At 44.0% G+C, this 15,949-nt stretch overlaps 1 protein-coding gene across 1 annotated transcript in view; it reads left to right on the top strand.

Moving 5' to 3' along the window:
* The window catches only part of ABCA13 (ATP-binding cassette, sub-family A (ABC1), member 13), a 518,893-nt gene that overhangs the window by 225,652 nt on the left and 277,292 nt on the right, over positions 1-15,949 (top strand). The window contains 3 exon segments of the mRNA XM_012646893.1: positions 7,855-7,992; positions 9,021-9,201; positions 11,902-12,120. Of these exon segments, the coding sequence (XP_012502347.1) occupies positions 7,855-7,992; positions 9,021-9,201; positions 11,902-12,120 (538 nt within the window).

The following is a 15,949-nucleotide window of genomic DNA, read 5'->3' as shown; positions in this document are numbered from 1 at the left end:
AGAGATGGGGGAGAGAGAGAGAAACAGAGAGACACGGGAACTCAGAAACACTAACACGATCCGTGCGAAGCTGTGCAGTTTCATTTCCACCCATTCTGATCTCTTTCATCACCTGGGCATCTATGTGCAGAAGATGAATCTGCATCAGAAAACTCTGGAGTAAAATCCCTCTCTTGCTTGCCCTGGTCATCTGGTCTTCAGTGCTCTCCCAATTAGCTTTAGGAATCTAGCAAAGTTTTGGGGGACATCAGGTGCCATAAGGAGTATATCATTAATAGAAATAAAGGAATAAAAGTCCAAAAAAGTGTGATCAGCACTCCCACATTAGTGAAAAATGTAAAGACCTGGCGTCTCTTTTTATTAATCTTTCCCCACCACCTTTTCAAGTATTTTGTATCAAAGTAAGCTGTTGTGAAGCCAAGGACAGCCCCAGTAGCAAGCATTTTTGACCTTTGGTATAAATAAGTTCACAGGCCGGTGCTAGTAAGTTTGAGGCAGTATCCTAGGAACTACTGCCTATTCATGTAGCTGGTTTCCTTCCACATAAGACACCTACACCCATGTCATAAATGGGAAAGAGGAGGGTTGGAAGAGCAAGGGAAATGCCCACAGTCATTGTTAAGAGGCACAGCAAAGGCATAGGTCCCATTCTGCCGGCTGACTTCAAATTACCCACCCCATGTAGTTCAGTGGAGATCTCATAAGGTGAGGAGAGTTTCAGAGTCCGAAGGTACTTTGTGTTCTTAGGATTTTTAAATTATGGATCCCTCTGTCCCTCCACTTCCCCCAGAGTAAGCCATTGGTATATGACCCCAAAATCATTGTAGATTACAAATTAAGTTGCCAAATTAATAAAATTCTCTAGGACTAAGTGTAATAATAGAGCTCTAAATAGGTGATGATTGGCTAAATTAGGATGATTGAATTATTAGTATATACTTGATTTTTTTTTGATAACACAGATTTTAAAATTTTTATTTTATTTGTATAGAGTTGTTCAAAAAATGACAATGAATATTTCTTTATTTATCATGAAATTTCTGATTCTCCCATTTCAAAAGTTAAAAAAAAAATTAGCGTTGTCAATTTACATATCTGTAAATTACCCAAAGTATTTATTTTCAGCTTTGACAAAGTCTGCTAAGAATAGCAAAGAATAAAATTGCTAGAAAACAATGATGGGCCTTCAGCTCCATAAGGAGCATTGTAATTTCTAGGTGTTTCCTGACCCGGCACCCTCTTTTGAAGATAAATATTTTGCATTACCCCGTTACTCTCTTGAATTGAAACTTACAGATACATCATCTGTATCTACTGTAAACTACTTGCATATATGATTCTTAAAATTAATATAATTTCTTAATTGTAAAACTTAAATGAAAATAAAGTAATTTATAATGAGATGATATGTAATTCTCAATGCTCAAGTGTGGATTGATTAGAACACGGAATGAGACACTCAGCTGCTCACACCTACGGGGAGTAAGTTTGGATTTAAGAAAAGGAAAAGCATCAGGAGCCATTTGGTGCTAAAAGGAAAGGAAATGTGCAAGTAGAGATGAATGTAGACACTGGGATAGAATTAATATTAACGTATAAGTAATACCAGATCAGACTCATTTGTGCATGATAAAGTAGGTGGTAGTAACTTCAACGAAAGTAGAAAAAATGTGGCAAGAAATATTAGACATGAATGAAGTAAATAAAAGAATGGTATTTTTGTAAATGAGCTGGGTGTTATTTAAAGTATACTATCAGATAATTCCCTCCGTTATCACATGGACAGGTGGTGACAAAGCATAACCGAAGATGCTGCTCCTGTCTCATAATTCCATCTCGCATCAGTCCCTACGTTCAGTCTCCAGGTTGTTAAAGACTTTGGAGATCTATTGCCTAGTAGTGGCAGGAAACAGCATGGATTGGGCAAAGGAACAGTAATATAAGAAGATTTCTAGAGTAGTAGATATCTGGGAGCGGCATCAGAATCAGATTGAAAACTAATAGGGGCCTCATATTAATAATTTAAATATGCAATTTTTACAAAAGGGGCTTCTTATTGTGCTGTACAATCCTTTTTTTATTTATTTCGAATTATTACACATGCTTTTGGTTACAAAGATTGTGATCCTTATACAAGCGTCTTTGGTTACAAGGATCACTTTTATAATGCTTGAGTCAGCGTTATAAGCATGCTATACAATCTTTAATAATAAATAGAATCGCTAATATAAAGTAGTTCTCAAACAATCTTTATTAATAAAATTTACTGCATTTTGTGAATCTTTGCTAATTTAAGGATTATTTGGTTATAAGTTTGTTAAAAGCAATCTCCAAATATTTTGTCACATATTTGCGTAACCGGGCAAAATGAAGACTGATACATTTGTGCGGCCTTGCAGACTCAAAAACAGTGAGTGGCATCACTATAGATGGTGTGGTTTTTTGAAATGATAGGCAATTTCTGCATTAAACAGTAATCTTTCTGGAAAATTCAGAGTACTCTGAAACTGCACAGAAATTTTGGGTTTATGTGTCCTAGGCTCAATGACCACAAGGGCTTTTCACTTGCATAGCTGCATGATGAGTCTCAGAATGAAAGTCAAGGCCAATGCTTTGTTTGGCTGGGCTGTTCTGAACCTTGTAGGATGCCTACTGTCCCAGGCATCAGCACACTAGAGGCAATTGTACCATTCTCATTGTGTCAATCGTGGCTTTGTATTTTACATACTTCTGATGCTTTGACTGGGAGGAGAGTTATCAACCCTGAAGGGACTGCCCCTCTCAGGGCTAGCCAGTTCCTAGCCACAGTAAAGGACTCGCTTGCTGGTGTGCTTTTCATATGAAAACCAAGCAATCCAGATCCCACACTCTTACCATCTCCTCTGTAAGGCCTCCCACTCAGGGCCTCTGTCCACCTGCCCTGCACAGCCCACGGCCAGGTACCAGACACCTAAGGCAGCCCTTATGCCTCAGGTCTGCTGAAAGTACACACACTAGTCAATGCTAACCCTACTTGCCCTTCCTCACTTGTTCCTTCCCTTGGAAACCACAGTAAAGGCTCTTGTCCACATTTCCCCCTCCTTCCTCAATCTTCTGACGGACCTGGTGCTTGCCTATGTGGCCCTGTGTGGGGTGTCATGCTCCCTCCCTTTGGGATCTGTGAGCAACAAACTATATTTTCAATGGCAGTTGTCTCCTGACCTGTTGGCCTCACCATTGCTGAACAGTAATAAAACCTACATTGTAAAGCACCCATTCACTGTGACAACTAAAAGTGTCCCCCCTCACGTTTCCAAAACACCCCTGAGAGAGTCTCACCAAATTGAGAATCATGGTTCCAGAGTCTCTCATATGTAGGAGGGTCTCCCACAGTGGGAGGAGGGCGAGAACTTTCTCTTGCTCTCTTTCTCTCAGACACACGTACACTCTCATACCATGCCCCATATAAATGCTTCCCTCTTCATTTTCTTCCCTCTTTCTTCTTTATAAAGTGACTCTATAGGCATGACCCCAGCATTCTAGAAGCAGCAGATCGTTTCCTGGCCTGGGGGCTCTGTGTCAACTGCAGGTCTCCAGTCAGGAGCTCGCAAGCAAACATCTGTTCCTCTCAACGAGTTTTCATTGCCTAAACTCTGTTTTATGTGCTTCCAATTAAATCTGATTCTACTTGATCTGTCTAATTTCATTGACTTCTTCTTTTATCACTGTCAGTTTTGGGGGACAATGCTAATTAGTTTCCTGGCCTGGTTCCCCTTGAGGAGAAAATCTCAGCATAAATTGGGGGCCTTTGCCCATGTTGATGTGCCCAATTACATCTGGTAACATGAGCAGGGTGCCCGCGCTTTTAGAGCATGCGCATAAAACAAGTGTGGGATTACAAGCAAAAGCGGCCTGCAGAGCCCGCCGAGGAGCCCAGCGCCTCCACGCCGACGTGGATTTGGCAGCTCTCCGCTTCAGGTAGGGTAGATTAATTAAGAGGATTTTGAAAGTCCAGACAGATTAAGGCTGAGATGGTTTAATTAGCAAATCAATCCTTAATAGTCAATTTATTTCTAATTTATTTTTTTCTAACCCTGAAAAGTCTCCTAGACTTTGCTGCCCCTTTCTGTCCTGAAGCCTTAGTTTGGGCCTCTCCGTACCTGCCGTACCCGATCTGGGCCATTCTGTGCACTTGCGATGCCTTCCTGTGCCTCTAGGCAGCCCCCTGACCAAGCACCGCGCTCACGTCTAATCTATGTTGACACGGAGTTATCTTTCTTAAAAGCGGCCCAAATGGACCCTGCCCTCCCCCAGCTGATAGTCTTTCCCGGCTCCAAATGTGTGCAGAATGAAGGTTGATACCTGCGGTGGCTCCCAGTCCAGCCTAAGCTACTCTGCTGCAGATTCACGCCTCGCTCTCTGTTCCAGTTGCACTGGTGGGGGTGGGGGCAGTCTCCAGTGTGCCCAACACCCCACGTGGGTGGCCAGATAAAATACGGGACACCCACTTAAATTTGAATTTCCAATAAAATACAGGTAATTTTGGGGACATACTCACACTAGAACGTTATTTGTCAATTGTCAGAAATTCAAATTTAATTGCGTACCCTGTATTTGTGTTTCCTAATTCTAGCAACCCCACCACACATCTCTCTGCCTTTTCTTTCTGACACCTTTTCCCCTGATTGAAGGGCCTGCTTCCACTCCGTGTCAGCGGAAACTCTACGATGACAATATCCTGTCACCTTGTGTTCCTTTCAACATTTGCTTGGTCATCTTTATTAGAATGAAGGTCGTACGAAGGTAGGGTCTCTTCCTGATTCATTTGTGACTCCCTCGTACCACCAGAGGGTGTGATTAATTGATTTCTGCTGCCGACCGATGTCTCTGGAACAGAATGTTGTACGCTGGGAACAGTGAGACAAGGCATAGGACGTCCTGGACCCAAGTGACCTCCCCAGCTTCCTTGTCAGTGTGCTGAGGCCTCATGTGCTCTGCTCCTTTTTGGGCTGACAGCTGGGACTGTGACCCCTGGGAGATGAGCCAGCCTCTCCCCTCCTGCTTCTGTACAAACCGCTTAGCTATTCATTTCTCAGCAAAGCATCTTCGACAGTGAGTCAGGGCTGGAGGGAGGTGTCGTTTTCCAAAGACTCAGTGAGCAAATGAGGACACGATCAATTATCAGCAACATCGAAGCTCCATTGCAGGGAACTGGAGATGCCTGACATTGTTGAGGTTGTGTATGTGTGCACACATGTGTGTGCACGAGTATGTGCATGCATACGTGTTCACATTGACATGTGTGCATGTGTATGTATATGCATGCACACATGTGTGTTCATACATATATGGTAATCACCACGGCCCAAAGCTTGAAAGCCATTTTATGAAATTATATTTATCTTTGCATAACTTCCTTTTATGCTGAAGTGGAGCAGAGCAGACAGTTTGTTTCAGGATTTCCCTGTGGTGCACCCCATAGTTGTGAAGGTGTTCAATTACTTCCTTTGGAACAGGTGGCAAATTGCACCTAGTTTCACCTTTAGAAAGTGCATATAGAAAATATTATTTTCTCTCCAATGGGTCTGAGAACTTGAGATATAATACATCAGTTGGCTACATGTTTATTAAAAAATGTTTGGAAACTTTATGAAGAAGCAGGGGAAACTCTAATTATCTCAAATCTCACTAGCCAGAACTAATAATATTTCCCAGTCTTTTTCCAGACACTTTTCTATACCTAGTTGGGTTCATACTGTATATATAAGTTTCCCTCTATATTTTAAAGGTATTTTTATCATAAGCATTTATCCACATCTTTGAAAATGATGTTAACATCTCATTAAATGAAAGTAATGATTTCCTGCACCTTTCTCCTACTTTGAAGGTTAAATAATTTCTGCCTTTTCCATGAATATGTTTGTGCTCAGTTGTATGTCCTCATTTTGTCATTGTGTGTCATCTAGATTCCTAGGATTTAATTGTTAATTCAGAAATCTATGAGCTTTCGAAGGCACCTGACCTCATTGCCAACTGCTCTAGCTAAAGGTGGTGCCCCCTGCCCCCTACTGTGAATGATCCTGGTGTCCTCGGGGCCCCTCAGCAGAAGAACCGCTGCTGGCTGTGCATGAGAGAGCCCAACGCAGTGCCGACATTGGTGGGATAATTTCCCTGATGTATGCATTTGCTTATTATGTACTTTTATTTCCACAAACTCGTGGTCCACGCGTGTATGTGAACAAAAGCATCTTTTGTAATCGACACTCAAAGACACTGTGGTTCAGGGGATGAGGCAAGTCTCCACTCTTGTTTGGAAGGGGCAGTGTCCTTGCTGTGGCACGTGTGTGCTCAGACAGGCAGGGACTGCCAGGGGAGAGGCCAGCCAGAGTGTGCTTTCTGCAGCCAGCAGCTGCATGTCCCTGGGCAAGCCGTGCTGGTCCTCCCGTTGGCATTGGAAAGAGGGAGGTGAAAATAGTACCCTGCACATCAGTGCTCACAGGGCTCTGTGAGTTAATGCAAATGAAGACCCTGGAACAGAGAAATACTGGCTGTTATATGACCTAATTACCTGGGTGCTACCCATCCTCTTCCTACAAAGGGATGGGTTATTAGTTTGCTGGGGTCTTGGAGAACACCAGCCTGCATCAGTTTTCCTGGCCTTCCATAACAAAGTACCGCAAAATAGTGGCTTATACAAAAGAAATTCATTGTCTCACAGTCCCAGAGGCCAGAAGTCTGAGATCAAGGTGTTGGCAGGGCTGGATTCTCCTGAGGCCCCACCCTCTGGCTTCTCCCTGGTCACAGGGCCGTCCCTCTGGGTGTCTGCGTCCTGAGCTTCTCTCATGAGGACACCAGTCAGATTGGATTAGTACTCACCCTTGTGACTTAATTTTGCCTTAATCACCTCTTTAAAGACCATGTCTCAAAATATAGTCACATTTTGAAGTACTGAGGGTTAGGACTTCAACATGTGAAACTTCAGGGACACGACCCAGCCCACAGCCAAAGGTCAGTGCTGAGCCTGCTGGCCGATCAACACCGGCCTTCCCCTTTCCAAGGTGACAGCGCTGTGAACTGTCCTTTGAGTGTGTAATCATCTCTGACGCCTTTGATGAGAACGTGTGAGAGCTGCATCTCCCTCTGTTGCTCCACGATCAAAGTGCAAAAACAGTCTTCAGGGAGGCCTTTTTTATTCTAGTCAGTTGTAGAATTTCGGCCTTTAGGTAAGTTGCATTCATCAAACTTAAACTAGAATGCATATGTTGAAGGAAATTGAGAAGTGTTAATAATTAAATTTCCTTTCATTCCTTCATGTACTGAGGGCAAAGTGATTGGCAAATGGTCCAAAATGAATACTTTTGAAGAATGGTGATGCGTTTTATATGGAAATGTTAGCATAATGAGTTATTCCTCTCCGTGGAAGTTTCCATCGATTAATTCTGTCATGCGCTTACTTCATGCCCTTCCTTTTGCCTAGCCACCCAAGCGAACATCGAAGACAGGCGAAAGAAGAGTAATAGCAAAATACAGGGGCAACGCAGGGCAGGGCTGAGAGTTTGGGGAATAGTCAGCAGTTTTTATTAATAAAAAATGTTTATCGAACACCTATTCTAAGGGCCTGTTGGGGGAAGTGGATGCGGCGGATGGGGTGGAGGGGTCCTGGTGGACGGCCCTGGGTCAGGCCCAGGAGGGTGAGCTAGACCCCCACCTCAGGGCCACCCTGGGCAGGGCGTCACTGGTTTGTAAATGGGGTGTATATTGAAAATATTAACATAGAATAACATTTTATGCTAATTAGTTAAGATATTCTATTACAGAATCTTCATCTAAATAAAAGGATAATTAAACTGCTTTTAATTGTATCTTATTTTCTAGGAACTTTCGGTTTAAGGAAGCCATGGTATTTCCCCTTTACCGCCTCGTACTGGAAGAACATGAGTGGCTTGCTGGAGAAAAGTCGGAATTTTCTAAGTTCTGGACTGTTTCTCTTCAATGAGAACTTTGGGAACAAAGGTTTGTAAGGAGTAGCACCATTGGATTCATGTATTTTTCCTCCAGTCAGTTTTGATTTTGGTGTTTTATTTCTGGTCCAGCCTCTGCAATTGTGTGCTGCTTTTCAGGCTGTCTTCCACCGGGAAAAAGCTACAGGGCCAGGTTGCAAGGCAGTGTCCCTGACAATGTTTCCTCTGGGAAGCCCAGGAACCCCAGAACCTTCTCATTATCTATTTGTTAGCATCCTCCCCTCCATGCGTTATGTGCATTTGTGCTTATATTGTCATTCAGTAAAACTGAAGCTTGAATCCAAAAATGAATATGTGTAAAAAATAAGCAAAGGTGGGCAGCTACGAGGTATAATACACTTAAAAATTTTTAATTTAATTTAATTTTTAATTTCTGATGCTTCTGTGAGAAAGATTATCACTGTCCTTTGCAAATGGGGAGGATGGTTCCCGCCCCTCTGCGGCCCAGCCCCGGCCCCTTCCTGCAGACGCAGGCACACAGACACTTCCAGAAAAGGACGACTTCTGGGGCATTATGAGAAAATCCAGACGCATCAGCCAGAGATGAACAAGCTCCCTTCATGGTGGTTTTACACTCTGCGTCAATATTGGAAAGTGAATTTTTTCTGACTAACCAAGTAAAATATGAATTTTTGAGAAAATTTGGAGCACACCAACAAACACCTATTAACTCTCGCCTCCTCAGGAGACTATTAATATTTCTTATGGAGATTTTGGTGTGGAACTAATCTGCCTATTGTCTCTTCTCTGCATATACACAAATACATGTGCGTGTATTTATTTTTATTTTTTTACAAAACGGTTATCATAAGAGCTTGAAACTTTCTAATCAGTGATAGGTTTTAATTTTTGCTGCTATATAATCTGTTTCTTGTTTTGGTAAAGAAAGATTTTTGAATTGCTTTGCATGTTTCACAGAGTTAAAATTCAATTCCAAAGGGGAACACTGAATTATTCAATATGAGCGTATTTCTGGGCCTTTTGACGTCCTCTCACAATGAATCTGCATCCCCTTCGCAGGGTCATCGCTGCCAAACAGGGAAGGAGAGCTTGAAGGAGGTTCCCTGGGAGTCGCCCTGGTGTCCGTGACCAAGGAATACGAGGGCCACAAGGCGGCAGTCCAGGACGTCACCCTCACCTTCCACAGAGACCAGATCACCGCCCTGCTGGGGACCAACGGAGCTGGGAAAACCACCATCATGTGGGTCTCCTTTCACCTTCCTAGAACACTGGGCATTTGAGTCCTAAAAGTATTAGTTTACCTGTGAGACGGAAGGTTTGATTTCTATTTCTTTTTTTAAAATTTTGAGTGTTCAATATAGAGTTTAGAGACACAGGAGAAAGAGCCCTCTCGCCAGAGTGGCCCTGTGTCCTCAACCACACGGTCATGCTTCAGGGCCGGAGCAGGACCCAAGGGGTAGGGGAGGTTGGTTTTGTGGGTTTTTTTAAAATCTTTAATCTCTAATTCTTCTTTATTTTCTACAAATAACTTACCATGTTTTACTTTAGTCTTTGGAAGTCCTGTGACACTTTTAGTTTTTGTCCTAGTAAATGTAATTTTGTTTGCATATCTATGGGAAGATGAATATCAGAATGATATTTGCAAATTTTTTAAAACTACCTGGCTGTTTTTCTTCTTCATGTTCTGCTTTTTGTGTGGTTGCTTTCTCGTTAGGGCTGGGGTTTTGGTTTAGGGCTCAATAGCTTGAGATTTGATTAAAGAGTCAAACGTGTGACCCCAGAGAAACAGGGAGTGCAAACCCTCATGGCTTTGAGCTGGCTGTGCAAGGGGTGGTTTAAGGTTAAACCACTACAGTTATGAAATAACTGTTTTGAACAAATCCATTTCCCTTTGTTCTTTTCTTTGCTAAATATGTAGGATTAAAGTATGATTACTCAAAATAATGAAAAGAACTTTGCCTCAAACTTAAGAAATGCAGAAAAATAGCATATATAAAGCTTCGGGAATCTCAAATTGAAAACAATCTGAAAGAAAAAAAAACATGGACAGTTTTTCTTTGTTCCTTAGATGCTGAAATGGAACTCAAAAGCTCTCTGAGTATTTTTTTAGTGTTCGCAAATTTGGAAAGTACGAGTTACACAAATAATGACTCAGAAAGCCAGCACTCCACATCCTACATTTACTAAGACACATTTCTTGCAAGGAAAACCTGGAATGCTTGTTCAGCAGAGCAATGAGAATTTGGAGTTTCTCAGTGTTTCAAGCTTCACTGACCACACTGCTTTTAGTGTGTATTTGTAGTATGTCCTGAGCATCCTCAGTGGCTGCCCCCTGGCGGTTCTTAGATGAGAGGCTGAGACGCCAACTAATAGGCTGGATCTTCACTATTTAAAATAAAAATCTTTGAGACTCATATGGAGCATGTATAAACTACTCTGTAGTATCCCTAAAATAGGTTGTAAAATGATATAGCAAAGAGTTGTTCATCAAGTTTGTTCAGCTATAGTTTGTGTGCAGTAGACAGTGTCCAGTGAAGTATACAGTCTGCTGAGTTTTGAGTCATTTGGTTGATGGTGGGACAAGCACCAACGAAGGTACAGAGCCTTTCTGTCCCCCTCCAAGGTAGTCTGTGCCCTCCTTTTATGCTGGCCCCCATAGGACCACTGATCCGCTATTTGTCGCTATAAATTAGTTCACTTATTCTAAATTTCATATAAATGGAATCATGCCTGGCTTCTTTCACTCAGCAAACTGCCTCGCAGATTCATCCGTGGAGGTGACGTGCCAGCAGTTTGGCCCTTAGGGTCGCTGCGTTGTAGTCCCCTGCATGGAGGCAGCACAGCTGCTGTACGTTTTCACTGTCGGTGGACATTGAGGTTGGTCCCTTTTCTTAGTGATCGTGAAGAAGATGCTATGAACATTTGTGCACATATCTGTGTTTGCACACATTTTAATTTCTCTTTCATAAATGCTTAGGAGTAGATTTTCTAGGTCTTACGGTAGGTGCATGTTTAACTTTTTAGAAGTAAGAAAACAATTTAAAACCTAAACAATAAACTTCCTGAAGCAAGGAAGCAGAACCAAGCAATCCTCAGGCTTCCTTTGGTAAAGTCGGCCAAGTGAGTTTATGGTGACAGGCCACTGAGGTCTCTTGGTTTTGACATGGACAGATGGCCCTGCGGAAGTGGCAGGAAGGCTGGCCCCAGGGTGGGAGTCTGGGTTTGCATTTCTGTTTTGCTTATGTCTGATTATGAGGTAAATGTGTTATTTCTTTAGCCTGTTTCCTCATCTGTAAAAATAAAGTTGGATGTTACAATCCTAAAGTTTTGTACAACTGTAGTGGTCTATGACCACAGTACAGATGATCCCCAACTTAACAGTGCTTCGACTTATGATTCTTTGAGTTTATGATGGTGTAAAATGACACACATCAAGCAGAAACTGTACTTTGAGCACCCATACACCATTCTGATTTTTACTTTCAGTACAGTATTCAACAAATTACATGAAATATGCAATACTTTATTATAAATAGGTTTTGTGTTAGATGATTTTGCCCAACTCTAGGCTAATGTAAGTGTTCTGAACATGTTTAAGGTAGACTAGGCTATGATGTTTGGTAGGTTAGGTGTATTAAATGCATTTTCAACCTATAATATTTTCGACATGATGGGAATATCAGCACGTAACCTGATCATAAGTCAAGGAGCATCTGCATATCATGTGGGAGTATAAACATTATCACAGGCCCATATTTCCAAGATTAGCTAACTGACATCCCTCTTAAGCTCCTCACAACTTTTAACTTCTGTACAAAGCAGGTCCACAGAAGGTGTGCGCTCTGGGCGGGATGTGTGCGTCTCCCTGAGCCGACCGGGTTGCTGAAGTTCAGAGCATCCGCAGCATGCCTTCTCTGCACTGGTTTGTTTTCTCTGGCAGATCCATGTTGACGGGGCTCTGCCCTCCCACTTCTGGAACCATCACCATCAATGGCAAGAACCTGCAGACAGACCTGTCCAGGGTCAGAAGGGAGCTAGGGGTGTGTCCACAGCAGGACATCCTGTTGGACAACCTCACCGTCCGGGAACATCTACTACTCTTCGCTTCCGTAAAGGCGCCTCAATGGACCAAGAAGGAGCTGCACCAGCAAGTCAATAAGTTAGTAGACGGTTATCTCTTTGCTTCTCCTGCTTCTTTCTGCCCATTGTGTAAGTGAAGACTATGGAAAGAGACACTAAAATAGGCATCTGTATCTACATTTATAAGAATGTTAACTATGGGATTATGACATAGCCACCAACACGGACAATGTCAGAGAAGCCTTCTCAGGGAAGACATTGAATTTGACTTGATTCAAAGTTGGAAGAATTAGGTCATGCTGACCAACTGGTTGTACAAGGCAGGAAATAGCAGAGTCCAGGTAGCGTCCTGAAGATTGGGTAGGATATCGGTGGGTCCACATGAAGGGCTGAGCCCTCCATTGGAATGGAACAGAATAAGGAAGACCTGGATTAGAGGCTGTGTATGGGAAGAGATGGGAAGGAAGTGGGGAATCCAGGATGGCCAGCAAGGCAGAAGGAAGACTCTCCTGTCTCCCTAGAGACCTATAGAAGCTTAGATTAGGGGAGAAGGGAGAGATGGTAGGTTCCTGGTTAGAGAATAAAGAGGCGTTTGAGGGTGAGGACCTTGGAAGGATGGAATGGAGGGGAAAGTGGAGTAATGAAAGTCAAGCAGATAGCTGGGAGCAGAAGCACTAATCCAGGGTGGGGCCATCAATGCAGAAAACAGTGGTGGTTAGACGTGCAGGCCGTGTGTCCGGTGGTGGGCTCTGCCCCCTCAGGAAGATTTGGCTGTGGTCTCCTGGACCTGGTGCTGCATCCTTGCCAATCCCAGTGGACAGACTTTGCAAAGCAGAGCGTGAGCCAGGGCGTGAGCTGCGGGGCGGGGCCGCGTGGAGGCGCGTGTGAGTGCAAAGGGTGACCGACTGCACGCACCCAAGGAGAAATGGGAAGGTAATGAGCTTGCACATTATTTTATAATACTTTTGCAAGCTTCACTTTAAAAAATAGGTATTTATAATCTCTATTTAATGAAGGTGAAAGCACGCAAGGCTTTTGTATCATTTTGCTTTGTGTGACCTTATTTCCTTACCTCTTTCTCAAGTGTGTGCTTCAGGGGGTGTAATTCTACCTTGATGTCTCTAGCCCTAGAACACCGAGAAAAAGGAACAAGTCTTCAAATTGTCGTATGTTCTTTGTACCTTTGGTGACATTACTTATTGGAAAGCAAGCGAAGTTTTGCAGGGAGGTTGTGCCCTTCCACCCATCCATTCGCACCGCTTCCCCGACGGTGTTGCTGGCGTCTCCGTCTCCAGCAGTGCAGGTCACCCCTCCTCATGCCTTCCACAGAGATGCGGGGCTGCAGCTGCCCTTCTTGCCTGCTGTTGGCTTTTCCTCCCCCTTCCTGAAATTCCTTCTGCTCACCTCTGCAAAGCTCATATTCCCCATCAACCTAACTTCCTAAGTGCCCCTGATTTCAGCCAGGGCTTCAGGGGCTTCCCGTTCCCGGACCTGGATTATTCTCCACGTAGTGGCCAGTGCCTCTGAGAAATGTGTCCAGGTCCTGGTGCTTCTCTGCCCACCACCCTTCAAAGACTCTCTACAACACACGGAGTGAAATCCAAAGGTTTTGGCGGCCTATAATAATGTGATGTACGTTCTTGTTCCTAGTGTCCCAGATGTATTAATAGTATCCCCCCCCACCTCAAAACCCTCCTCCTTTGGGCAATAAATTACAAGGCCCTGCCAACCTCTCTGGCTTCACCTCCCACCTCACTCATCATTCATTGCACGGTGCCAGCCATGATAGTCTTGTTGCAGCTCCCTGAACATTAAACAGGGCCTTGGCCTCAGGGCCTTTGCATTTGCTACTCCCTCTGCCTAGCCTGCTCTTGTGCCATCATTGGCTTGGCGTGCTGCCTGCCTCACTGCCTTGGGCTCCTCTCAAACATTATATCAGAGAAGACCTCCTGAGCATCCCGTCTAATACCACTGCCGGCCTCCACCCCTGTGAGTTCTCTCTGTTTCTCTTACCTGGATTTTTTTTCATAATTTTTATCAGTATATGATGTCCTGTTTGTATCTGTCTTCTGTTTCTCTCCACCAGTTGCTAACCCCTTGAGTACAGGAATGTTGTCGTTTGGTTCACTACAGCATAATAAATATTCTATGAGTTGAATAACTGAATGAATGAATGATGACATTTTCCTGCTAAAAATCCTCCATGTCATCTCATCTTCTATGGAATGATATCCATTACTTTAGGCTGCAGATACAAAAAACCTCACCCTCTTTTCTCATCCTAACTTCCCAGCCTTTCATCCTGTTTCTCCTCGTTCATTCATTCCACACATTTTATTTATTCAACCTACAGTCAGCTATGTCTCAGTTTGCTAGGGCTGCTGTAACAAAGTCCTACAGGATGGGTGGCTTGAACAACAGCAATTTATTCTCTCGTAGGTGTGGGGACTCTGCCGAGTATTGAGGGGCATGGTAAGTGGCCACCTAATTGGCAGGTCAGGTGCTCTCTCTCGCAGAAGGTGGAGGGTGGGATGGGCTTCAGCAAATCTGCACTGGGAGGCCCAGAGGAGGTCTATGGAGGGTGAGGGGGAAGAAGAGGGGGTACCATGACATTTCCCCAATTTCTGCCTCAGACCAGCAAAGTGTTTCTCAAAATTCAGGTTGACCCTTGAATAACACAGATTTGAACTGTGCAGTTCTACTTATATGCAGATTTTTTTTCAATATAAGTTACACCAAGTGTGACTGCCTCTCCCACTTCCCCTTCCTCATCCTCCACCTCCTCTGCCTCACCCACCCCCGAGACAGCAAGACCAACCTCTCGTCTTCCTCCCCAGCCTACTCAACATGAATGCAAGGATGAAGACCTTTGTGATGATACCCTTCCAGTTAATGGACAGTGAACACATTTTCTCTTCTTTGTAATTCTCTTAATGACATTCTCTTTTCTCCGGCTTACTTCATTGTAAGAATACCGTATACAATTGGCTGTTTATGCTATGGGTAAGACTTTCAGTCTACAAAAGGTTATTAATAGTTAAGCATTTGGAGAGTTGAAAGTTATACATGGATTTTTGACCATACTCCTAACTGCCATGTTGTTCAAGGGTCAACTGTATACAGAGAGAGTCTATCTGAGGATCGGGGAGGGGAATATGATGGGTTTGTCTTAGAGACATGAGTTTGAGGGGCTTGGTGATGTCTGACGCTGGGGCCAGCAGCTATGCTAAGCTCCCGTCAGGTGTCAAGGACCTGCGCTCCTGCTCATGCCTGTTTCTCTTAGCTGTTGCCCCTACCTTCCACTGCTGCCCTGCCTCTGTTTCCTTGGTGTGCCCAGATCCTGAGATCATTCATGGGAGGGACCAGATCCCTCCCACTGTGGCCCTGGGATGTTGTGCAGCACACGTGGGCCAGGGCAGAAAAAAATGCCCTGTGGGCTCTCTCAGATGGACAGAAGGGACCTTCTGCTTCTAGACCCATCTCTGCAACTGGCTACTCCTGTTGTATAAATGAGGACTTCAGTTTGTTATGACCTTTTTTTGTGCTGGGTGCTACTATGGCTGCATGCCAGGCACCTTACATGTGTGGCCTCATGCAAGTGTCTTTCCTCTGGGATACAGGAAGGGCTGGTGCTCAGGGAGATGGGGCCACACGGGTCATGCAGGGAAGCCAGGATCTAGTCCAGGATGCTCAGATGCGAAGTGCACTCTCCTTCCTTTCCTCTGTGCTCGTTGCCATGCTGTAGGGTTGGGGGCCTTGGAGAAGAGGAACCTGCTGGGAAGAGGAAGGCAGATTCTCTAGCACATTCCTTGTGTTGTTGCCCTAACTGCAGGATGGATACCGACCCATCAGGGAATTCCAAGAGTCTGAGAAGTGAAGGTGATTTGTTGTCAGTTGCTCTCCCTGGG

Source organism: Propithecus coquereli, unplaced genomic scaffold, assembly GCF_000956105.1.
Source record: "Propithecus coquereli isolate 6110/MARCELLA unplaced genomic scaffold, Pcoq_1.0 Scaffold252, whole genome shotgun sequence".
NCBI lineage: Eukaryota > Metazoa > Chordata > Mammalia > Primates > Indriidae > Propithecus > Propithecus coquereli.
This window is presented reverse-complemented; position numbering and strand designations above follow the sequence as displayed.